Source organism: Triplophysa rosa, linkage group LG2 (assembly GCF_024868665.1).
Source record: "Triplophysa rosa linkage group LG2, Trosa_1v2, whole genome shotgun sequence".
NCBI lineage: Eukaryota > Metazoa > Chordata > Actinopteri > Cypriniformes > Nemacheilidae > Triplophysa > Triplophysa rosa.
In genome coordinates this window covers 7,329,568-7,355,265 of record NC_079891.1, presented here as the reverse complement: position 1 = coordinate 7,355,265, position 25,698 = coordinate 7,329,568, and the positions used below count along the sequence as shown (strand labels likewise).

At 37.8% G+C, this 25,698-nt stretch overlaps 2 protein-coding genes across 3 annotated transcripts; both read right to left on the bottom strand.

Moving 5' to 3' along the window:
* Positions 1-1,291: 1,291 nt before the first annotated feature.
* Positions 1,292-15,395, bottom strand: wdr36 (WD repeat domain 36). 2 transcript variants are annotated; one of them, XM_057359003.1, is made up of 23 exons: positions 15,120-15,395; positions 14,576-14,603; positions 14,364-14,464; positions 14,108-14,225; positions 13,855-13,987; positions 12,611-12,665; positions 12,312-12,444; positions 11,972-12,147; positions 11,714-11,834; positions 11,543-11,608; positions 10,690-10,773; positions 10,394-10,548; positions 10,197-10,311; positions 9,914-10,079; positions 8,994-9,102; positions 7,655-7,734; positions 6,998-7,105; positions 6,502-6,599; positions 6,263-6,408; positions 5,668-5,784; positions 5,406-5,487; positions 5,138-5,325; positions 1,292-1,567 (listed from the first exon to the last, which is right to left on the bottom strand). In XM_057359003.1, the coding sequence occupies exons 1-23, from the start codon at positions 15,270-15,272 to the stop codon at positions 1,418-1,420; spliced, it is 2,682 nt and encodes an 893-aa protein (XP_057214986.1). In that variant the 5' UTR covers positions 15,273-15,395; the 3' UTR covers positions 1,292-1,417. The 2 variants fall into 2 exon arrangements, with proteins under 2 accessions (XP_057214986.1, XP_057214990.1); XM_057359007.1 differs by having other exon boundaries at positions 1,293-1,567; positions 14,561-14,603; positions 15,120-15,168.
* Positions 15,396-18,720: 3,325 nt separating this feature from the next.
* On the bottom strand, positions 18,721-25,363 carry slc25a46 (solute carrier family 25 member 46). Its single transcript, XM_057326448.1, has 8 exons — positions 24,921-25,363; positions 24,385-24,427; positions 24,215-24,272; positions 23,123-23,200; positions 22,922-23,022; positions 22,770-22,826; positions 22,357-22,414; positions 18,721-21,090 (listed from the first exon to the last, which is right to left on the bottom strand). The coding sequence occupies exons 1-8, from the start codon at positions 25,159-25,161 to the stop codon at positions 20,506-20,508; spliced, it is 1,221 nt and encodes a 406-aa protein (XP_057182431.1). The 5' UTR covers positions 25,162-25,363; the 3' UTR covers positions 18,721-20,505.
* Between the last annotated feature and the right edge of the window lie 335 nt (positions 25,364-25,698).

Sequence of the window (25,698 nt, the reverse complement as noted above, 5' to 3'; positions counted from 1 at the left end):
CGTCACGGCCCGTTATTACATAACACGAGCACTCCAGATGCAATACACACTGCTACGTTATTATGACAAACGACAGCTATAATTTATTTCATATTTGTCTTCATAAACAAAGATCTTCCACCTGAATACACAAATTTGCTGGGTGATTATGTCTGGGTTATATATTTCAACCCATTTGTATTTTATTACAATAAAATTATACATTTTCGAGCTATTACTTTTCTTATTATATGTATATTAAATATGTAAATTAAATCAATTTCCTTCCTCCTAACTTGAAATAATTAATAAAAAATTAAAATGTCACCCTTTCTGTGAAACCCGTTCATTTTGGGGAGATTTACTGTTTTCTACATGAAATCAATCTACTGTACATAACGTAAAGAACATTCTGTGAACATATATGAAGCGGTGTCAAAGATTAAAATCTTGATTTCAGTATTTAAATCAGATTCTTGGTATATATTAAGGCTACCCTACTTTCTAAAACGCCTCAAAAATGACTTCTGAAAGCATATACTTTTACTTTTGACTTCTTTAATTTGGTTTACAGCTTCTCTTAGTGAATATGGCTTGATGTGCATTATTAAGGATTTCCTGCATTTAATTTAAATATGCCACTTCCACTCACTTTCAATGTGCTAAGAGATCTGAATCACCCACACGGAGTGTAAATCCATCCTGGCCAGCATGACTAGTCATACTTAAAGCTCAGGCAGAGCCGGAGTGCTCTGGGCTCCCACACAGAGAGACCCATCTGTTCAGTATCTGCTCTGCCACAAAACAACCACAATCACTGCAAACCACCAGCATTACTCTCCACTCGCCCATTCACTTCCTTTCAACTTACTCATACACAGCGAGAAGAACCGGAAGATGACGCAAAATCATTTTGCCATGGGACTGCAGTAGAAATATCTGAAGGAGTAAAAACACTTTTCAGCCAAAACACTGATCGGGAAAAAATGTGCTATTAACTTAGAAAACACCAGATGTACTATTCAAAATCAAGACAAAAGTATTTGGACACTTGGCAAATGTTAGTGGAACATGTCCATGGTTCATTTATCTTGTGGTGGGACTTTGGTGCGATGTGTCAAAGCTGATGGAATCTGACTTCTGATATTGCCTTGAAATAGCTCACAACAGTATCCAACACACCAAAAGACTAATGCAGTAAAATTCATACATTTTTAAATCTAACGTACACACCCACTTTAAGGGATTGCTATATCTGAAATCCACAGCGTTGCATAAGTTTGTCTTCCTTATTATAATTAGTGATGCAATCAGAAGCACAAAAATTACACAAACACTTAGTATACTTTTAATTTCTTAACAACATAAGGTAAGAAAATTGAGTCTGATACAAACATTCTTAGAAATGGCAAAAACATCTAGGATGCAAAAAGGAGCTTTACAGCAGTGCACTCTTAATATACGTCAATACACAAATGTTTTGGTTTAGCAGCGTCTCAACGGTGAGCCATGTTTCTTTCAGTTGTCGAGACACATTTTCCGCTTCCTCCAACAGCTCGGGGTGGTCTGCAATTAGCCGAAGATGGAGCTGAAAGGGAAAGACAAAGTTCTGAGTTAAACACGCTGAAAGACATGCATTGCTTATCTTTATTTATCCTTTATTTTCCCAGGAAAGTCCCATTGAGATCAAAAGAAATCTCTTCTTCCAGGGAGTCCTGGCCAAGATGACCGTACAAAATTTCACAACAAAATCACAACAATAATACATACCATACACAGAACAAAATTAAATGCATATCAGAATTAGCCTAAATCAACAGCAAGGTTCACTCATAGTACGCTGCAGCATATTTTTTTAATGTATTCAAAGGAGGAATGGTATCTAATTGAACAGTTGTTTGAAATTCGTTCCACAACCACACAGCATAATAAGAGTTGATTTCCCAGGCTCTGAATGTATTGGTGGCATTTCTAATTGTATTCCAACAGATGATCTGGTTGAGTAGTCACTTCTACGCAAACATAAAAGATTAGTCATATAATTTGGGAGTATGCTGGTTAACGTTTTTACCGTATATACAACAACATGTGATTTTTCCTTCTTCGATATAAAGATGACCATCCTACACTGTTGTAGAGCAAAGAACGGTGAGTACGTTGGAATTTGAAATAAATCGCAACATAGCATGATAAATACCATCCAACTTTTCCAATAAATATAAGGATGCATGCACATAGATAATATCACCATAATCCAGAATGGGTAATACATACTCTGTATTATTTGCTTTCTAACTCCAAAGGAGAGACATTTTTTTGTCGGAAGAGAAAACCTACTATTGGTTTGACTTAAAGGAGCAATGTGGAGACTTTAGCGGCATCTAGCCGTGAGGTTGCGAATTGCAACCAAAGGCTCACTCCTCCCCTCTTCCCCTTTCAAAGCACTACGGTGGCTGCACAGAACAAAGATGTTGTCACGTTTTCGCTTCTTTGCCGAAGGAGATAACATATTTAAGAAACGCGCTCTGTAGTTTGTCCGTTTAGGACTACTGTAGAAACAACATTGAGAATTCCATGCTAGGGGACCCAAGGTGTATGTAGATAGAAATAGCTCATTCTAAGATAATAAAAACATAACACTTCATTATGTAAGGTCTTTATACACCTCTGAAGACTTAGTTATGTATATGTTATATTGCATTTCTGTCAATGGATCGTCCAAAATACTACACACTGGAAATTTAATGTCAAACATTGTTGCCGGTATTACATTTCATTTAAAAGTCTGAATAATGACCAGGACATACAGTGGCTGTTCAGATATGCAGGGAAGAGCTTTATGACGGTTGAAAAGACTACAAACGATGACATCATCTTATATGCATTTGCTGCCATCTGGTGTTTACAATTGATGATGATGTGGGAGTTCCTATAAAATATACATGATCTTATATAAAAATCATCCGCATAATAGGTGTCTTTACATATCGTCTTTACTGTATATAGTGTTTCTGTGTGAACTGTGTGTAAATGTGTTCCTATAGCTCAACTGGTAGGGAATTGGATTAGCAATGGGTTCCCAGATAACACACATTCTGGCAAAAACTGAATACTTTAAAAAGACTGTGAGACGACTTGGATAAAAGCATCTGTCTGGACATGGTGAAGGTGTTTTTCTTTATCATGGAGAGGATAATGTCATCATCCACCACTTTTATCTCATATGGACTCCCAGGATGTTTTTGTTGCTGAGCGCAGCGGTGTGTTTTTTTTCTTCTCAGAATGTACCAAATTGTTGATTTGGCCGCTCTTAATGTTCCTGGCATCATCTGATGGATTTGTTGCGTTTTTGAAATCTAACTATGGTCTGTTTCACTTGCATGGAGATCTCCGTGAACCCCATGATGTGGGTTCACAGCAACAGCTTCCAAATGCAAACACCACACGTAGAATCAACTCCAGACCTTTAACATGCTTAATTTATGAAGAAATGATTTAAGGAAAAGCCCATACCTGTGAATAAAACAGCTTTTGATTCAACTGTCCAATTACGTTTGGTCCCTTGAAAAAGGGGGGAGCTTCATATTAAAGAGCTGTTATTCCAAAAGCAGACCTGCCAACCTTGGAATATTTTTTTGAGTACCATCAGCCGAAGAGACAGAACACAGGTTTTTAACATATAACATATTGGTTGTGAAAAATGCATCAGTCACATTTTTGAAAATAACTTTTCTTATTGAACACATGTATTTAAATTTAGGAAACATTTGTGTATATTGTGTGTGTAAATAATCTTCAGTGAGATACCCTTGATGTATATCAATCACATTTACTTGCAGTGGCACTTGCTCTTGACTGCTTTGTTTCATAGGTCGCTGATTTGGCCTTTCTGAGCAGAGCATCAGCAAGTTTTCCATGTGGCAGTTAGTCCCCATTCCGCGCACGAACAAACACCTCTTGGTAACTTTCTATGCTGCACACATTCACTTACATTTTTTGCCAGCCTGCCATAATCTACTTTACTTATTTATTCACGTTTATAATTATTAATCTCAAAAGTTTGCATATGACGTTTTATTTTATTGACAATTATCGCGAGCTCGATTTTGCAGAGCGCATTCAATCCGCTCCGCTGTCACGCGGATTCGCTTTACTGAAAGAGAACGGCGCCGGCACGCCGTTTTCATGTGACCAAAACTTGATGCTCTCTCGCAGATACAAGTGCACGTTATTGAGTGTGAGAATCCACCAGCGCAATCGGCGCCTATGGTACTTGGTAAAATCACGGTAACTTTTCGTGAGCGCTCATTTATAAATCAGAAATAATGTTAGCGCATCTTGCGGGCAAGTGCACGTTATCAAATGAGCCCGCGAGATCATCGACTGCATAGGATTAAGATAATTCAATATTTCAACTTTCCACATCCACCCGATCCGTTTACCTTAGAGCTCAGATGACGTCTTGACTCTTCGTTTAAAACAATGCGTCAGAACGTGTGTGTGGAAGGGGATCACGCGGGATTTTGTGGTTCTGCCGATTTGCTGACTCTTGTTATTGATTGATAGGCCATAGGACGTGTCAATCATCGCAGCTTTCCATTTGGGGGAAGAACTCAGTGCTATGATTGGACATATTCTTCTTTTTTCTGTTGCTTGTTTTGAGTACTGCACGCAGCAGAGGCGTCATCAGGTTTTTGCGTAGTTTAGAGTGACAAATCGTACCAGCGTACTTTGAGGTCAAAATGCGTACCGGCTACGCAAAATGAGTACAGGTTGGCAGGTCTGCTAAAGCCTTCAGCTAATCTGGATGTGAATACACTCTAAATAAAGCTGAGAGTGTGCACTTAAGACAATATCTATCATAAAACTGTAACTCGAATACACTTTGATACATAGCTAAAATAACAAAAAAATGTGCTTCTGTCCAAATACAGTATTTATGGACCTAACTGTAGGTAGGGTTGGCCATTGAAAATCAATTCTAATGCTGCAATCAGAAGGTTGGGAGTCGGATACTTAATATAAAACTATATTGTATATATCGATATAAAACAATAATGTGCAGACCCCCTGCAGTACTGCCAGAGACCCATGTTTACATGAAAAATGAATTGGAATTTTATAGAACATAAACATCAGTTAAAGCCTCATGCCGTACCTTAAGAAACAATGCTAGCCAAGCTTGAGCCAGGTCAAAATCCCTATTAGATTTAAGAATGCTGCTGATCATCTTGAGGAAACTCTGCATAACTTTGACATCTCCACCCATCTCTGGAGACATGACCCTCAGCTCTGTTTCAACGGCAGAGGGGCCGAACTCTTTAAACAGCTTCACTGGCTCCTCATCTGTCATGGTAGCAAGAAAACATACTTAACAGCACTGATAACACAACAGAAACATCATGGCTATCCCACTCTGAACTTACATGAGTTGTTTTCTAAAGCATCCTCAAGCTGAATGTAGAAGGTGGACTTCTGTGACAACACTCCCAAGTTGACAACTTTAGACTAAAAAAAAGGACATGAGCTTTCACAATGTATATTAAACAGGAATAAGAGTTAAGTTACATTTTACCTTTATACACATGACTTTTAGGAGGCAAATGTGCATTTCTATGTTAGCGTTAAGAGGATGGTTTACAAATTACACCTTCAACTGTACTAAACCACAGAGAAGAGAGAGCTTACCTGTTCCTCAGTGGTTGGGTCAGGGACAGCAAACTGGGGCACAAGCCCTGGAATTGTGGGAATGAAGAAAGGTGCAGCTTTGGGCAGTTTTGGAGGTTCTTTGGGTTTGTTTCTTTTCTGAGGGCAAATAATAATAAAAAAATTATGCTCAGTTTAAAAGCACATCTCCATTAAATACTGCACAGTACAGGTTTTTGTTCTGCACGCACGCACGCACGCACGCACGCACGCACGCACGCACGCACGCACGCACGCACGCACGCACGCACGCACGCACACACACACACACAGGCTTTGGTTGACTATCCCCGTGGGGACAGTCCATAGGCGTAATGTTTTTATAGTGTACAAACTGTATATTCTATCCCCTATCCCTAACCCTATCCCTAAACCTAAAGATCATAGAACACTTTTTGCATTTTTAGATTTGTAAAAAACATTGTTCTGTACAATTTATTAGCTTTTTTGCCCCTGGGGACCTCAATTTTGGTCCCCATGGTGACACGAGTCTCCATGTGTTGGTGTGTATTCAGGTTTAGGTCCCCACCGGGATATACAATCATGAACACACACACACACACACACACACACACACCTTGATGACTTCTAAATGCAGAAGGTTCTTCCAGCGTGAATCCGGGATGAGAGAGAGTGTGATAAGCTGTTCAGCCAGCTGTTCTGGTGAAACGTATTCAGCCATCTCAGAGCTGTCAAGCTCAACAACATCATCTTCCTCTGTATCTACTCACAAACACAATCAATATCCCAATTATATTAGTCTCCAGGAAAATTATTCTTTAGAACTGAATTAACTATAATATAATCTGCTCGTACCTTTGACTGGGCAGGTCCCTGGCAGCATGATCACCGTTGGTTCATAGTCTGCAGGTAGAGGGCGCAATGACACCATACCGAAAAGGGTTTTATTGGACCTAGAAAACATAGCAAAATCTGAACATCTCAATATTTTACAACACAATATATTAATGGAAATAATAATTAAATTCATGTTTTTTTTTTCAAAACATCTCTTTTTGTGTTCCGGAAAAAGAAAAGCCATACAAATTTGGAATGACATCAGAGTGAGTAAATACTGACAGAATGTTTATTTTAAAATGCGCAAAGCTGTGGATTCTGTAAGCTTTTAACTCTTAAATACACCCCAAACCCAACAATCTTTCCTACAAGTAATAATTTTATTTTCACAAAGACAACTGCTCGTAGTTGTACTAGTTTACCAAAATTCTAAAGTGTAAAATAACTAACTGAACAGCTAATAACAAGAGCTGACTGATGAAAAAAAAACGTATCTGCAAAAAAAATCTCTTACCATAAGTATACACCCAGCCCGTCGACATGCGACGAGGCCAGGAAGTTCCCGGTAGGGGACATACTGAGACTGACAGCTGCCGCATCTACCAGGAAACAGTCGATCAAACTGTGAAAGTCAGCAAGAGAAAGGGGGGGGGTTAAGAAAGAGGGAAAGAAATAGGCATATTTTAGGACAGAGCCGGCATATTTTAGATCGGCTTTCATGCGGCATTGCGTCTTTACACAGAAATTGAATCCTTAACTCGCCTGTGTAAAGACGCCTTAGTTGAACAAAAAAAAACTACACTCAGGCCAGAGGGGACTTCAGAGGCAATCCCCAGGAAACCAGTAAAAAATAGCCAACGTACAAAACGTCAGTATGACTATAGCTCTAAAAGATAATAATTATCTCTAAAACTGGTTTCACTGGTTACTTTGAAAAAAGTCATCAGCGAGTGACTAAACAAAAGGTTATCACCACTATCAAACTAGTAAATAATACAGAAAGTGGAAAAGCTGTCACTAGAATGGCTTGGTCTTTCCTTGCTTCAAAAGGCTACTTTGGTGGTTTGTGGCAGAATGACAAACTCTTTCTGACCTCGCTTACTTCTGACAAGAGACAGTGACATAAAACTAAAGAATAAAAGAATTTACTTCTGTTCTCTAAAGTCCATACCTGCCTGAGGGAAGATCCCATGTTCTGATGGTGCAGTCCATAGATGCTGTTATCAGCCAGCGTCCATCTGGGCTAAATGTCTGGATAAAGAGCACAATAAGCTTTAATACACCCAGTCACCCAAAAATATACTTTTGTCTTGCATGCAAAACAACAGATGTTTTGAAGAATGTTTATGCTGCTCTTTTCCATACAATGCAGTTAATAGGGACAGGGGCTATCAAGCCCCAAAATCTCTTGAAGGTTTCATTAATATACTGTAATAGTAGTTTATACATCTCATTTAGAGATGTTTAAATCTGTAAATCTATATTAGAAGCCACAACAATTTAAGATTGATAATAATTCAGTTCTCTTTAATACAAATAATATAACAAACTTCAATTTCAGGTTTTTTCAATTTCAGGCTTTTTAGAATAACCCATTAATCCGGGTGTAACGATACCAGGGTTTTTCCTGCATAGAGAAATTGGAGGCGGCCGCCTCCGTCAAATGTCGTGCCGCCTCAGGCTCTCGCCAAAATTATGTTGCAAGTCTTCACAAGAAATGCTGCGTGCATTTAACAGGCTGTTATTTGTAACTGCAGTTGTGACATTAGGCCACAGTGGAGGCGCTGTTTCGTTATCAGCACACTGAGGCGCTAAAAAGAGGTGCAGAACAAGAGCCAGCCTATGCTTCACGGCTGTTTGTTTTGCATCAAAGTACATTTCATTTCTTGAAATTTATTAAATTAACATTACGTACATCATTGTAATGTCTTTAGCTCTGCAGATGGATCGTTGAATCAGCGTATACTGTACACAGCGAGTTCGCCAGTATGAACGCACACTCGCACACGAATGACTCATTTGAACCGATTCATTTAAACTATTGAACTTTTCAGTCACTAGCGAATATAAGAGATCGTTGAATCATTTAAAGTGAACCACAGAGAATGCAAGATGTGAATGAGCTTTGCTCATTTAGTAAAACAGGTTCATTCAGTTGGCTATTGTGGGCTGAAAAGTTAGTTGAAATTATAAAAAAGCTTTATTTGATTAAAAAAACATTTCTGTTTGGTTGAATAAAAGTAATGTTTTATATAACTTAATAATTGTCATTTTTATCTAATTTTATTAGAACGTTTAATATGTCAAACTCAAAGTTACTTTGGTTAAGCCACTTAAAGGTACGGTAGGCCTACGTGTGTGTTTGTGTGTGTGTGTGTGTGTACAAGATCAGGATGGCACCACCTCCGCCTCATTTTGAGCCAGGAAAAACCCTGTTTAAGGACTCAAAAAACAAGCGAACTCCAGATTTAATGAAAAAAAACCTCTTCCATGAACAAGCCGCATCTTACCAAATCATTGATCTGCCCACGATGTCCAGAAAACTTGCGGACAATCCTCCTCGTCTCCATATCCAGTATGTTCACAACAAAATCGTCCAGAGCAATGGCGAGCATTCCGCTGCGTGGAGACATCATTTAGAAACATAAACCAAACAATGGTCGTACTACACTCTAAAATATCTGGGTTGTTTGCAACACATGGTTGGGTAAAATATGGACAGAACCAATTGGTGGGGTTCGGAATAACCTATGTTGTTTTTACCTAAAAATGGGTTGAACCACACAACCCTATCATAATAAAAAAATGATCAAATCATGATAATTTCATAATAAGTATCTCTTAATAAGAGGTTTGGACTTATTTTTTTCACTGAAATTAATGTTTTTATTACACAGAGAGTAAAGTACCCGAAAACAGCTTAGACCAGTGTTTCACAATCCTGGTTCTCATTGGGAAACATTGCCTTAGCCAAATTCCAAACAGCAATTTTGTTCCTTGAATGGCACTTTGTGTAGGGGACTTTTTTGAATTTTCATTTTTAGGTGAACTATCCTTTTAAAGGATAGCTCCTTAATATCTTTCTATTATTAGTTAGAAACACCTTTCATCTGTTTCTCAACACAAGACTGCATCTTATGTAAACATCCGAGTCATTCTGCACTGTCTCTTCTCGATAAGTGTGATCTCAGAGGCGCATGTGGGCGTGCTAGTCTCTTGACTTGATGTGGTGTTTGAAGCATGAAATTGTATAATAATTCCATTCCTTAAAATGAAATGTACATGTAGGACAGGTGGCACGATTCCCTTACTTTAATTTTAATTAATCCCTAACGTTAATTTTCGTTAAAAAAATTTCACTTATAATTTGACCTCGGTCCCGCTTGACCTTACGATGTATTCTGGTCAAATAAATGAAGGTGTGTAATACCTGTCTCTGTGAAGCAGTGAGCATGCTGGAGCAGTTGGCAGGCTCTGCGTATGTACGAGCTCCTTGGATTTAAACTTCCAGATTTTCAGGAGGTGATCCGCGCCTATGCTAACAGTCAGCTGGTTGAGACCATCCACAGCAACCCCACGCACTGGCCCCGCATGCGCTGCAAGGCACAATAAAACATGCGATTGACCCTACTGGAACAGGGATTTCCCCAAAACAACAAAATGTAAGATAAGAAACCCCCTTGGTGCCCAACACATTATAAACAAACAATTACCCTTGTCTTCTCCATAATGTCCTCTATGTAGACCTGACTGCATGTTATACACATCAATGTGTCCTGAAGACAGGGCGATCACTGCGAAGTTGCCGCAGGAGGTGATCTGCACAGCCTGGAGAACATATGGGTTCAATTAAGTTTCAATCACTTGTTATACATTAAAATACCGTTAACGAACGTATCAACGCGCTTACTGTGGCATGTACACTGAGGGCCCTGTTCCTATTGAAACGTTCTGGCTCCAATTTGTGTGCACCAATTGAACCCTTCTGGTAATTCCATGTTGTTGCCACAAGAAAACCGCGGTGACACGCAATAATGCCGTCCCAGTCACTCTGACGTGCCGTTTCTAAACATAAAGATAACAGGATAAAATACTTAAGGGTACCCTTACATAAAGTATCATAGTACTCATGATATATTAGGTTAAGTTCAAAGCCAAGACCCATCATTCATATAAATATTTTTTGGAAATGAAATAAAATCCCACCTGAAGCAAAAGTAGTGATGGCCGGAAGTTTGGCAGTGTCATGGGCCACACCTTTCTTTTTAGCTTTCGCCTTGTTGAGACTGCCTGTAGGTTTTTGAAGTAATAAAGAAGTTTGTCACAGAAACATTACTGCAAAATTCAAATAATATTAGGACTGTCACATTATACAATTTTTGCCCCCCCTGGTCATCGTGCCCAAATTAACTCGCAACAACGATATTATCATGACATCCATTAAAACTTAAGGAATAAATAATGCTAATATCATTGTCAAATTCATCTTTAATTTTGTGTTTTATCTTGGGCTATTAAATCGATTAATCGTGATTCGCTTGTGTATATATAATGTGTGTTGCGTGTAGATTTATATAAATGCACAAACATACATGTCTATATATAACAAATATTTACATAAATGTATTGAAACAATTTACATTATGTATAAATATAAAATATATTACTTAGGTTTGTTTATTTACAAATACATATAAATACACATGCCACACACATATATAAACACAAACGTTTATTTTGGAACAGATTAATCTCGATTAATCTATTTGACAGCACTAGTTTTAACCTTTTCAAAATACATATAGGGAGGCAGAGAGACAGTTTTGTAACTATTTCTGCTCTTAAGGCAATATGTAAAATGGATGTAAAAATAGTAGACACTGGTGCTGAATTACTTACAATATTGTAGTACTAACACAATATTAATTATTACTGCTATTAATATCACTACAGGTATATTGTGACACCCCTAAATCGTTTATAATGTAATCAAATAATATTAAATACATAATCCTCTCAAGAAGATGATCCAAATCGGAAAAACAAAACAAGCTATTACCATGTCCCAAACTCTTGTTGAATCTTTCATGCACAGTTGAAAACGATTGCAATGTACCGTCTTGACCTAACGTGACAAAAGAAACACAATTATGCTCATGCTTATGTTCATCTACCTTTCTTTGCTTTTTAGCTTCATAATTTACTAGATATAATACTGACTATGACATACCAGCACTGAGAATGTGCATGCTGCTCTGGTCGTGGAACCGAATCATTGTTGGTGGGGCGCTGTGACCCATCCGATGTCTCAGCAAACGGCCGTCTCCTCCAGCAACATCAAAAATCCACACCTAAGCCACAAAGATTTACAGACTTATTCTGTTGCCTGGTCTAATTGTCACATCAATAATGCATATAATCAATAACAAACACCTCAGGGCCTATATGATATGATAACATAAAAATCAAAAAGAAATGTGGCACAAACCCTTATGGCATTGTCTGCTCCATTGGTGATCAGAAGTGGCTCGCTGTGAAGGAACGTGAGGCCAGTGATGGCTGTCGTGTGAGCGTCTCTCAACTGACTCACTAGTTTCTTCTCTTCTAAATCCCAAAGTCCGATGTGTCCGATCGGACTACCGGATGCCATTATTGGATGCCCGTCTGCACAGCATGAAATAAGTGCAATTTAAAGTGTCTGTTTACCATTACTATAGGATAAAGATGAGAAGCATGCTTAGTCATCCTGGCTTTCATAAAAGTATGCACTTGATAGACAATTTTATCCAGCTTAGTGTGTTCAGAACTTTCTTGCCTACATACATTACCTGTTCTGAAGGATAAGGCTGTAATTGGACCCCAGTCTTGTTGGAACTTCATAAGCGTTTCATCAATCTTGATATTGTGAATGATGATCTGGCCCGATGCTAAGCCCACACCCACAACATCAACAGCTGGAGTCTGAACAGAATCAATCCAAAGCAAAACCATTAGAAACTGGATTATCAATTTTTTTTAATGAAAAAGTTGCAAAATGAAGATGGGGATGCACTGCTAGGTACTTGTGTGTAATTACTCGTTTATTAAAATCGGATGAAACGACACTGCTAAAAACTACAGTACAAACCTGTTCAAGAACAGTAACAGCCGATGCCCATCCCGGGAATGTATACAGGAGTTTACTAGATGAAAAGAGAAGCAGATTTTTGGTTTCATGTTGCTTAAATAAAACACAACATCTAGGGCTGACTTAATAAAAAGAATTTGTAAAAGCAGCAATGGATAACATAACACAACAAAATTCCAAAAAACAATTATTCTTCATTCATTTATTTGAAACATATAGGTATTATTGACATTTTTAAGACACAGAATGCAATTTCCAAGTGCAAAAACACTAACTAAGGTTGTCTTTACACACCCGAGTTTTGCAAGGAACAAAAAGATCAAGTTAAAACACACAGCTCCTTTTTTAAGGCTAACACAAAAGATGGCATGACACCTGCTGTAACGCTGGCATAAAGAGTGAGGTTGGCCCAAAAAATTTAATTCTGTCAATATTTACCCACCTTTACGCTGTTTAATACCTGTATGACTTATTTTTTTCTGAATTCAAAAGGATATTAACCAGAGATACACTTCTCCATTCGTATTAATATTTTAAAGTGGCTTTTACTTTTATATTTTGAATTTTCATGTTAATTTTAATCTCATTTTGTTTTTATTGTTATATGATTTTCTTATTATTTTGCACTTTTGTCATTTATTATATTTCATTTATTTATAATATAATAAATAAAAACAGTTAATAAGAAACTGTTGTTACACTGCCCGTCCAAAAAAAGGCACCACCTGGATTTAACGAAGCAAATAGGTAAGAGGCTCCCATTGGATTGGAGGTCTAGATTCAGCAACGTTATGTGCCCAAAGAATGAGGTCAGGTGACTACCCGAATATACTGAATGACCAGGTTATTCCATCAATTAGTTTTTTCTTCCCTGATGGCACGGACATATTCCAAGATGACAATGCCAGGATTCATCGGGCTCAAATTGTGAAAGAGTGGTTCAGGGAGCATGAGACATCATTTTCACACATGGATTTTCCACCATAGAGTCTACACCTTAACCTCATTGAGAATCTTTGGGATGTGCTGGAGAAGACTTTGCGCAGCGGTCCGACTCTCCCATCATCAATAAAAGATCTTGGCCCAAAATTTATGCAACTCCGGACGGGAAAAAATGGACATTCTGGACATTGCAGAAGCTTTTCGATCGGTCCAACGAAATATTAGAGTGTGTGACTTTTTTTTGGACGGGCAGTGTATAAGAAAGCATGTAATTAAATATAACAGCTCTTAGAGATGCATACTTTGATTTGACATTCCACAACTGTAGACTCCCATGACTGCTTCCAAACAAAACTTTGTTCATGTAGGTGCTCGGATGCATCACAGCAGAGACCTCAAAAGACACTTTGTCAAATGATATCTGCAGGTATGTGTCTGTAATAACATGAACAAGATAAGTCAAATGAAAAAGAGCAGGACATATGACATGTACTGAGAAGAATTTTGCTGAATGCAAAACTGGACTAGCAAGAATAATAACAAGAACAAACCAACCTTCAGACTCAACGTCCCAAATGATGACAACATTCTCCCTGTCGACCGAAATGAGATGATCTCCAAAAGGTAACAAAAGGTGCACATCAGCCTCATGGCCTGTGTACGTGTGAACAACCTGGATGGCAAATTTTTTCATTTCAATAAAAGTTTTTTATTTTCCAAATCTTGTGTGCGTAAATAAAAAAGTGAACTGTAAAGCAAGAAAATGAGCATTTCCTTTACTGCAGTGTCAACAAGCATCTCAATGTTTTACCTCCTTGTTTTTTGCAAAAGCAGAAATAAGTTTTCCATGTGCAGCATAGACAAGCATCCGATCGGCAGCAATGCATGAAATGTCTTCTGGGAGGGAATTACCTGTAGCACATCATAACACATTCAATCACATGTTCACATATTAAGGGGAACATCGAACAAACTTAAGTTTGTTTCTATTAAAGAAAGGGGGTATACTTGAAATCTACTCACTGACTGCAACGATTCCAAGTTTCTTGACCTGCCAAAAGAGAAAAGCCAGTGTTGTACTGAGAATGTTTTGATAAGGAAAAAAAATCACAGCTATTGTTGCTACTACTGTTAGTAGCTTTGTTCATAGCATGGTATAAGGTCAATTGACAAATCTATAGACAACTTTGTATGTCCCTGGGTGCAAGATGATGTCATCAGTGTTTCTGAAAATGTGAAGGACTGTTAATTATGACTTTAACTTTCATACGCTCGTCTTTTTAAATGATGATTATTAATTATTATTATATTAATTCATTATAAATGTTTCATGGAGTTTCACAAAATAAGCTAAATATTAACGTTTTATCAAATTTAAGCAGGAAACCGTTGTGACAACTGATTTGTGTTATTACAATGCACACAAAATACAGGCTACAATTAAAATGTTGTACTCGTGGTCCTCCAAGTTTATACCGTTGCATTATAACGGTAGTCTATATTACCCTAATACGCGTTAAATTATCAATTGTTATAAGGCGCTGCTGTCTGCCTGTCATTTACTTACATTGTATGTGTGGAAACATTGTCCGACTGCAGTGATCACATAGAACTCGCCGTGTTTCTTATGGAAGCGAACCACGTGCGCCAGATGATTTGAGTAAAGTCCCAGCGCTCTGAATCCCGAGAAAATCGCACTTCCTTTCTTTCCCGTAGACATCGCGGAATGTTACTTTCAATCACAAAATATTAACAACCACTGATTATGTTTGAACACTTGACATATATTTAAAAGCGTTTCCTGCGCATTTCTGCATACGCCGAAGATGTTGTCAGTGTTACACTAAACGTGGTCCGTCTGGAAACTCGCTACTATTCGTTCCTACGTCCCAAAGAGACGCAAGATGATAATTTTTTTATCCAGTAATAAATCCAACCAAAAACATTCCCATTTTTGAGGAAATTGTAATTCTTAAACATTAAAGGCATACTCAACTTACATGTAATTTTTTTTATTTACGTTCAGATATATGTACATGTATCAATAAACAGGGATCACTTTTCATAAATTTCCTGTAGCTCAGTGGGAAGAGCATGGCGCTAAGGTCGTGGGTTCGATCCCAGGGGATTGCACATACTTAGAACTAATGTATAGGATAATGTAATGTAAGTCGCTTTGGATAAAAGCTTCTGCCAAATGCGTAAATGTAAATAAATATAGGCATTATCACAGCATATACAATGTTTAAAAGACCAACATATCATGTGTTAAAACAATAGGCCTTTATGTACATATTTAACATTTAGCAAATCTATTTAAATATGAACATTCATGTTTTATACACTGTGCACAACCGATAAAATCAGCTTGGTTAGAGTAAGCTTAGAGCTTGCTTATTATAAAACGACACCAACATGACATAAAGGCAGGCGTAGTACAGTTCTTCACTTGGTGTAGGCCCGTTCTATTTACACAGTTTCTCTGTTGAACAAGAAGATTGCATATATACTTTACAAACTTGTTGAATGCTAATAACACATTTGTAACAGATGTATTCTCTCTTACAGTGCTGTCACTTATCATCCTTTGTATCGGCTCATTGAATATACATGAGTTCCCATCTAAAGTCCAGTTAAAGATGCAGGTAGGATCCTTTTCGATCTGCAGCGCGGAAAATAGAATGGCTTAAAATCTTATAAAAACAAAACCTCATGGTATAAATTGAATGTTTTAAATATACATAAACATTTCTATTCTTTTAAATGTATTTAAATTCACATTGAAAAACTGAACAGACCGTGATGTTTCTACATGAAAACTTTAATGCCTGGTTAGAAACAAATGAAACAACAAAAAAAATCAACAATTGTTGAAAAACATTAAATGTTTTACGCATTTAGACATTTCTATAAACTTACAGTGCATTTAAGACATGCTATTGTTACGTGCATTCTTTTGGTATCGAATCTCTGGTTTGGTGTTTCTAGTGCCATACAATCAGTTGAGCTTCAAGAATATCAAGTCAATATACGAACATGATATTTAGCGGTAAATAACTTACTTTCATATAAGGCATTATTATAGCAAAGGAATCAGTCTTTAGAATCTGGAGACATCCTTCCTTTCGCCATTGAGGATTTGATCTGACAGAGTAAAATGTGAGAACTACCAAAAATAATTCTGTGAAGAAAAAGGTTGAGACATGAGAAAGAAATCTGAACAAATGCTCACTAGACTAGTAATCCAAGAGAAAATGTACTTACCACAAAGCTTTCTGCTGTCCATCTTTGACCGAATCACTAAAAGCACCACTTTTATAGCAAACCGATAAAGGTGATAATGCTTACACATATAAGATGAGTCAAATCGAATTGGTTGTCACCACCCTACACATTTTCATAAGAATTCCAACGCTGTTCGCATTGCAAACCTAATTTCACTGCAAATTCAAAGGTATATTCATTCATGAACAGAGCGGGGGTGACGTAAAAAATTTGACTGATAAAGATTGTCACCACTTGCCCACAAAATGAGATAAGTGATTAAATCGCTGTTTTTGTTAGGCAACTAAACACACACACACACACACACACACACAACATATTTATATCCCATACTGAAATAAAACTCTGACAAAAGGGGGAAACTGTGACAAGTCGTAACAAGGGATACATAGATGAGCTTTTGATAAAAAATCAGTGCTGTCAATCGATTAAAAAAATTAATCTGATTAATCACACAATTTTTCTGTGATTAATCGCACATAACATTAATGTTTTTAAATAAACTTTTACATTCTAATAATTTCACATTTAGCCTCCAAATTAATGTAGAAACAACAGATTTCTTTAACAACATCATTTTATGATATCTGTAATGCAACTGATGTCTCCATTAAATTGATTATTTTTTCTTTATTTTAACGTGAATTATAACCATTTATTACACGGCTCGTTGGAATGCTTCATTCTGATTGGCCAGTCGCGACATTTGCTGGTTCGTTGTTCCCAGATAACAACCTCTCAAAACTAATAACACACGGATGCAGAAAATAATTTTGACAAGTTTTTTTGACAAATTAAATGTAAATATGTCTTTTAATAACATATGACATTATATTTACAAACGATTATACCAAATTGCCTGTTGGTGACATTTGAACGTAGTTTCTTACCTTAAAACCGAAAGTAAACGGCTTTCCCTTACGAAAATTAACCATATTTTTTTGTGGTACAAGTGTGGTAACCATGTTTTTTTGGTGCATTGATTACTTAGGGCAAAACCATGGTTTTACTACAGTAACCATTGTTTACTGTTTTGTTTTTTTACAAAAAACGTGGTTTTCAAAACCATGGTTATTTTGTGATAACCATTGTTTTACTACAGTAACCATGTTTTTTGGTTTTAACTGTAGTAAAACCATGGTTTTTCCATTTTAACTGTAGTAAAACCATGGTAAATTTTTGTATTTCCTCACGGAAGGTCTGCAATCAGTAAAAATTTGCTAATAAAATTTCATGTCCAGTTTTTTCTCATGTGCAAGTAGCCGTGTAATAAGAGGGATAATGTACAAGCAGCCTGCCGCCTGTACATTATCCCTTAATTCAGTGGTTCCCAAACTGGGGTACGCCAGGTGACGGAGGGGGTACGTGAACAAAATCCTTAAATCTACTGTTTACTTGATTATAACGCACCTGACAATCAAGGCATGTTTTTCTCACAAGCTGAATATAAAGACGTGCTCCCTCTAATGTACACACAGCAAAAAAGTAGTCACGTAGTGCCATAAAAGGTCAAATTCATGACATCCAATCAAAAAATATGCGTCCACTCATGCGTAAGCGCACGTCTATACGTTCCCCATGTGACTTCGCACAAAAATTACTGACAGACTTCTGGATAGCTTTGCATGCAGAGTATCGTGCCTTAGCCGATCGCGCTTTGAAAACATTACTGCCCTTCTCCACAACGTATCTTTGCGAGAGTGGGTTTTCAGCACTTGCCCACATAAAGAACAAATATCGACACAGACTCTGCATAGAGAATGATTTGAGACTTACTTTCTCCGATACAACCAAACATCACAGAGTTATGCAAGTCATTTCAAGCACATCCATCTCATTAAGCAGTGAGTCATTTATTTATATACGAGTCATATATCATTTATTGTTTGATAAAAGAAAATTAAATGTATTTAAAATGCAAATAAAAAAATGTTTGAGACCACAATTGTTACTGTAAGAAAGAGGGTACGCAGAATGATATTAAGTCCCTGGGGGGTAGCCATTGTAAAAAGTTTGGGAACCACTGCCTTAATTAAAGGGGAACTCTGACCAAAAATGAAAATTCTGCATTCTGTAGTTTAACATCACTAGAACCTCCGTTTGTCCCCAGAACGCAAATTAAGGTAGTTTTGGGAGCTTTCTGACTCCTCCATAGATTGCAACGCAACCAAACACACGAGCCACATGACAGTGCATCCGGTATCAGCATCGCTCAACGAATGCGCGTTCTGACCACACAGGTTCTACGTCAGAACGAGCATGCGTCGAGCGATGCTGACAGAGATTCACTAACAAAGCCACAGACTGGACCGCTGTCGCGTTGCGGTGTGCCGCGTCCCACAGATAAACTGGATTGCGAAAGTCTGGCCTTGGAGCGTTTCGCCCCCCGCCCAGAAGGATCACCGGCAGTGAAGGATCACACCGGCAGCGAAGGATCACACCGGCAGCCGCGCGGGTAGGCGCTGTCTTTCTACACCGAACCCCGTCAGAGCAACGGTTTCAAATCGCGCTTAATGGTTTAAAGGCCTTTACATGAATGAGAGCGTGATTATATAATGTAACGCAAGATGAAGAATGACAACAAAAATGAATGCTGCACGTTAATCTTAAAAAAATAATAATAATCGCATGCTTTAACACGTTGATGTTGACAGCCCTATTAAAAATACAGCTTAACAGGTTGTTTATTTGATAGAACTTCTATAAACAATTTTGTTGTAAGCCCCCATTGTATAGGGTCTTTTCCTTTGTGCCCCCCCAAAAGGACTTATACAGTAACATAGAATTGTAATTACACCAAAAATATTTTCAATTTACACAATGCTGGAGCATGAATTATTTTGATTGGTGGCCTTTTCTGATGTTTGATTGCACAAATTTATGATACATTTCTATATTTCAAAAAACACCAACAAAAACTGTGCCCCGGGTCCCCCTGGATCCATCTTGGGGCCCTCAGTTTGAGAACCACTGCTTTAAAACATGCAACAAAGACAATTCAGTTTTAAAAACAAGGTTTTCACACAAAACAGACTTTAGACATTTTAGAGCATGATGCACAATAATTTAGAACTTTATTATAGAACTTTCTTCATTTTCTCACCCAAATACCAGACGTCGGTTAGTTTTACACATGCGTTTGTGTATATAACAGTTACAAATTCGAGAATCTGAAATGAATAGCTTTTATAGCAAGTTACTATTACACGATCACAAGTTTCACAAAGATGCAAATAATATTTTAATGACATCCATTCCATACCTGCCTTAAGAACTTTGCACAGTCCCTCAACCAATGCTGCCATGTTCAAATCACATTATGAGTGCTAATGTCCAGTGAAGTGACGAAAAACAATTACAGCAGTTGAAATGTTCTGCCGCTTGTGATGGTAAAGTGGGGTTGGGGTTACCATAAGAGTTATTAAAATGCAGTCTTACTATGGGGGCATGTTCACTAACAAGGGAGCACAGCTGCATTACTGCTAATAAAATGAGTCGTGCAATTGCCTTGACAACCAGTGCTTGGTGAGAAATAACATAGGTAAGCTGACAAATCACAGAAGAGGCAAAAAAAAACCTCACTAATTCGCAAAATGAGTCACTTTTTTGGAATGTCCAACCCGACCTTCGAACAAACCCAGAACATAACCCCACCGAATTTGTTTCACTCACGCATTCCGCAACAGCGTCGAGTAGATCATTTTGGTGATCTGCAGCACGGCGGCGTGAAGTGAGTACTGCACCACGATGGAGCCGAAGCCTTTATAGAAACCCAAGGTTCCCTCCTCCCGCCGAATGGCGTTGATACAGTCTCTCATTCCTTCATACTGTGTGTTTATGGGCAACACTTCGAAACCCAGGTCAGTATTGTCAATGATGGTGCGCGTTCCTTGGATGTGCAGCCTGTGCAACACAGTTTCCAAAGGAAACAACAGCACATCGGCACACAAGCTGGCTGCAAAGCTGGCCATGAGCTCAGGGAAGTAGGCATCCAGCATCGACTGGACCGTGTCCATGCCCGAATCAGAAGACAGGGGCTTCTGCGAGCCGTTATTCCGACGCAGCAGGTAAAGAACCAGCCTCTGTACGCTGGAACTGATGATGTAGTGAAGGATGCCGTGGAGCACTGTCGGGAAAACCAGGTTCCAGAGAGGAAGGAGGCGCTTGCTGTGGGGTATGCCCATTCCCATCACACGCCCAATTCCTTCTTTCACGCAGTCTAGGATGCCAGGATTGTCTCGGATTATTTCACTCTGGTAAAGGGGACATCAAAAGGAATAAAAAAAACAAAAATATTAAATATATAGCGCAGCCCTAAAATTATGTCTCATATTCACGTCCAGATGAAAGCTACCCTTTATAGAAAACTACTATGATCCACTGCCAAATAAGACAAAATCAAGCGTAGCGTCAGTTCTGGCAGGTCACGTGAGTCTAGCCTGCATCAGCCGATCACATCAGGTGCAGCTAATCAACGTTAACCAATAGTCATACAACTAGACTGCGTCCTATTTAAATTGCATTTCTCTGCTCCTTATCAGCTGCTTAATCGTGCAGAACTCAAAACCCACCTCCATCCCCATCTCCCCCATATCTGCCTGTGTCTGTCTGATCGGTCCGATTCATTTCAGTTACGCAACATGAACTGTTCTGGTTCTCCAGGTGGGGGGACATGTATTGCTGCGCTCCCGCTATGCGTAGAGTTTGCCCAGAACAGTTTCATTCCACCAACCTTAAATATTGCTATTTTTAAAATATTTGACGACAGTGGTTCTGACAGAAATGACAGTAGATACAGATACAAGGCATTTGACTAATAATAAAAATGAAATTCAAGTATTTGGCTTAAAACAAGACAGGAATGCTTAACCATGGCTCTATACGCGTATAGTCTTTCATGAACCTAATAGTTTTTTGTTATTGTGTTACAAACATGTGATTGTTTTCATGTTTCAAGTTACACTATTAAGGTTCATCTCTTTCTTTAGTGACAAGATTTTACAACCACCTCTTGTTGCAACCGCATTTTCCATAGCAATCCAGAAAGCAAAATAATTATGAGCCAAACCTATACCTGTTATCATATTCAGTTTCTGTCACAACAGGAGAGATACTTAGATTTTCCATCAGATGGACTTTGCCAGTCCTTCCTAGGAAACTGAGAAGAGAGGCCTCCCTCAGTAGTGTGCACCACAAGATCAAATCAGACATCTAGTCTGATCTTAGTGCCTAAAAGGAATGTGTTTGTCTAATGTGCCACTTACAGAACTTAAACTATTTCTGAAGAAGTAATATGTATATGTGATCCGTGTTGTTTTTAAAATGAGAATTCAAACATTATAAACTACTCTGGGAAAAAACATGTTCCTTGTTTTCCCCTAACAACATCCTTAAAACAAAAAAAAACATTTTCCTATCAAATAAAACTGATTGGAAAAAAAAACAAAATTTCCACTTGTTTTAGACAACAACTCATGTATGTATTCAGAGTTTACTGAACCCAAACATTTTTGACATACCTGTACAGTCTCTATGAGACTTGCTGAGTAAAACGGCATCGCAACCACATATGTCAAACTGAAAAAAGACAACGATTTCATAAGATCAAAGTACTAAACAAAAAGATAAAGAAGAGACAGATAATGTAAATGTCAACTCTATGAAATTCACTTAACGTATTTCTTGAGGGATTTTTGTATAAATAACTACATATGAATTAAGCTTAGTCAGATTTTATTAAGGTAGTTTCTGGCCATGTAATAGCAATGATCTGTTACATTATGGCTCATAAAAGAGATATACAGTATAGAACTAAATAGTTTGCAGCTGACTGCATTTTTAAAAACAAAATGCTAAGCAAGTTATTTCTGCAAACACAGTATATACAAACATTTATACTTATTATCACAAAAAAAGCAAGCACTCAACTTACCCTTTGAGTACTAAATGTCCCACAACTTGTTTGGGGACCCACTTGTGTGACAACTCCCTGTGAAGGGACATGACAGGATTATATACGACAGCACCATAATTTGTCTCAATAAAGCTACGTTTTGTTGTTACGTAGTTATTTCTATACAGTACCTTGGCAATGAAGTGCATTCACTGATAATTCCCTCAGTTCCAAGGGTGACTCCCTGTACCACAAAAGTGCTGCCCATTCCTTTCCATAATGCCTTCGGACCCTGTAAGTAAGCAGTAAGAGAAATTGGAACAAAAAGTAAAATTGGAACAAAAAGCTGTATTAAACATTTACAATGCCACGCCAAACATGATATATTTCACCTGAGTTTTTGTGACGTTGTACATCACGCTGATGGCTGTCATCGGTGATAAGTGGTAACACCTGGCATGATAGTTAACCTGAAACACAACGTTTATTTACATTTGTAACACTATACACTATATGGACAAAAGTATTGGGACGCCCCCTTCTAATAAACATCTTTATCCCAGTAATTCCAAAATCAAAACAAATATACAATCAACCATACATTCGCATATTAAAGAATTTTGTTTCCATCTTTGTTGCGACAATTTTGGAAAGGCCCTTTTCTGTTCTGAAATGACTGTACCCCTGTGTACAAGTCATTGATGGGTTTGAGTGATGAGTGTTTGGCTCAAAGTTGTTTAGTTTGGTTCAGGTCCTGACTTGGCAGACCAGTCAAGTTCTTCCACACTAGACTTGTGCACAGGGGCATTGTCATGTTTCCGAACTATTACTATATAATTGGAAGCAATTCTCTAGAACAGGGGTTTTCAAACTCAGAAGGTTGAAATTTTCTAGGAAAAAAGATTAAGCAAAAAACGATAAAAGTCCAGTGTTTATCTGCTTTTTTTGCTATGGATAGTTTCCAGAATTGTTTATATTTGAATCCTTCTAGTGAGTTTTTCTCACTATAGTTTCTTTTTTCGGACTCGAAGTGAAATTGTTGCCAACTATTTAGGTTTAGAAACAAGTTGTTGTCTTTATAATATCCTATTAACTATTCATCTAACAAATTGTAACCGTTTCTTTACACAGAAAAAAAAATGTAGATTGATATATATTTTAGAAAAGGGGGTCCCTCACAAAAGGTTAATCATATTTGGGGGGTCCTTAGCATCATAAAGTTTGAAAACCCCTGCTCTAGAATATCATAATATGCTGTATCATTAATATTTGTGCTCACGGAAATGACATAAGTAGTCAAACCTGTTCTTAGAAGGGGGCGTCTCAATAGTTTTGCCCATGTAGTGTATCTTAAATTTCAACATGTATTACTGGTTATTCTAATGTATTTACAGTATATACAGTACAAAAATCAACGAGCTTTTCAGAAATGAACAGTATGAAGTGCAGGTGTTGTGTGCAATTTTCTTTCCCATGATGTTTACCTGACATTGACGCCGAAACACAATGCAGGGGTGGGCCAGCACATTTTCTGTAAAGAGGCTAATTCAAATCATCAGAAAATGACAAGTTCACTTTTTAAAGTCATATTTTACCATGATTATATATTTGCTGTCTACATTCCCCAAGTAGTGGGTTTTTGGTGATTCATTACCTAGCAAGGCCTATCCCGAACCCCGCAAATCGGTTCAGCTGCTCTAAAAAGACAAAGGTAAGAAGAGTAATCTTAACAGGGGAAAGTACTTGTGGAGCAGTACCAGTAGATGAAGATATTACAAGCAAAATAAATAAACAAAACAAGCAAAACGTAGAATAAAAAATGTATGAGAAATGTAATGTTACTTTTCTTTTTTTAAATAAAATGTTTTCGTCTATGAAAGACAAAAATAAGTCATTTTTAGAGAGCGTAATTATGGAACATTTAGTTGATACTGCATACAGCGTTTAATCGGTACGATCGAACATTAGACATAACTCGCTGGTGAATCAGACGTGAGGTTAAAAGACAAAAGTGAACACTCATGTTTGACTAGTGTTTGGCTAAAGGGGCGGGGTGAGTCGTGTATTTTATATACGTTAGTTTTGACAGTGTGTCAACGACCACCAGCGTGAGATTCTGCTGTCATACAATAACATGTCATTATAAAGATAACACAAACAAACAAAAACATCTTGCATGCAAAATCTAACCGGACGGTGGAGCCGTTGACTGAGTCTCTTCTGCTCCAGCTGCCGTCTCAAATTGGGGTGTGCGATCATCAAAATGCAGGTTTCGGCTGCCAGGTATATCTGGAGGTGTAGTGACCCAGTGCTGGAGATCAGCACTGGATGAATTATTGAATGACCTTCCTGAATAACCCCCGCTGAATGACGGATCCTCCCTGCCCCTGTAACCCAAACCGTCAAAGCTGTCAGGCCGACGAGAAGTCATACTGGGAAACGCTGGGGATAGACCACTGAAATGACTAAATATCTTACTCCGACCTCCTACGATATGTAATCTCTGTGATTTGATTCGAATTCATTGAAAATTAAAGGAATTAAAGTGTCGAGATTGATTTTCTAGTTGACCGAGGCTGTGAGCGATGCTAGCGATTTAGCAAACCAACCCAACACCCGGTGGAGTGACTTCTGTCTGATGACATTTTACTTCCTTTTTGTGGTTTTCTGGGATATGTAGTTCGGCTGTTCAAACGTTTTCCAAGGAAAATGTGTTTGTACAAAACTTGTATTAGTTGATGAGAAACAACAATACAAAACAGTAGAATATAAAATAAATACTAAATAGTGGGAATTTTACTATTTAACCTGCTCTTGTGGATCTCCTTTTTAATTGGCTTTAAGTATTTAGAATGCAATCTATTATGGTCTCTGGCTAGTGTATTGTAAATATACTAAACATATCATTAGTATGTAATGCCAATTTAAATAATGTACTGCATTTTACATTTTTTCATAGAAAATGTAT

What these genes read in the sequence shown, in the direction of transcription:
- wdr36 (XM_057359003.1), bottom strand. Translation starts at nt 15,272, where the DNA reads ATGTCTACGGGAAAGAAAGGAAGTGCGATTTTCTCGGGATTCAGAGCG. An exon ending in GTGGGCAGATCAATGATTTG is followed by an intron (nt 7,735 to 8,993) that starts GTAAGATGCGGC and finishes CTCTTTATCCAG; the next exon opens with ACATTTAGCCCAGATGGACG. An exon ending in TGGGATCTTCCCTCAGGCAG is followed by an intron (nt 7,106 to 7,654) that starts GTATGGACTTTA and finishes TGACTTTCACAG; the next exon opens with TTTGATCGACTGTTTCCTGG.
- slc25a46 (XM_057326448.1), bottom strand. Translation starts at nt 25,161, where the DNA reads ATGACTTCTCGTCGGCCTGACAGCTTTGACGGTTTGGGTTACAGGGGC. An exon ending in TGTTTCGGCGTCAATGTCAG is followed by an intron (nt 23,201 to 24,214) that starts GTAAACATCATG and finishes GTTGTGTTTCAG; the next exon opens with GTTAACTATCATGCCAGGTG. An exon ending in GTCTCATAGAGACTGTACAG is followed by an intron (nt 21,091 to 22,356) that starts GTATGTCAAAAA and finishes CCCCTTTACCAG; the next exon opens with AGTGAAATAATCCGAGACAA.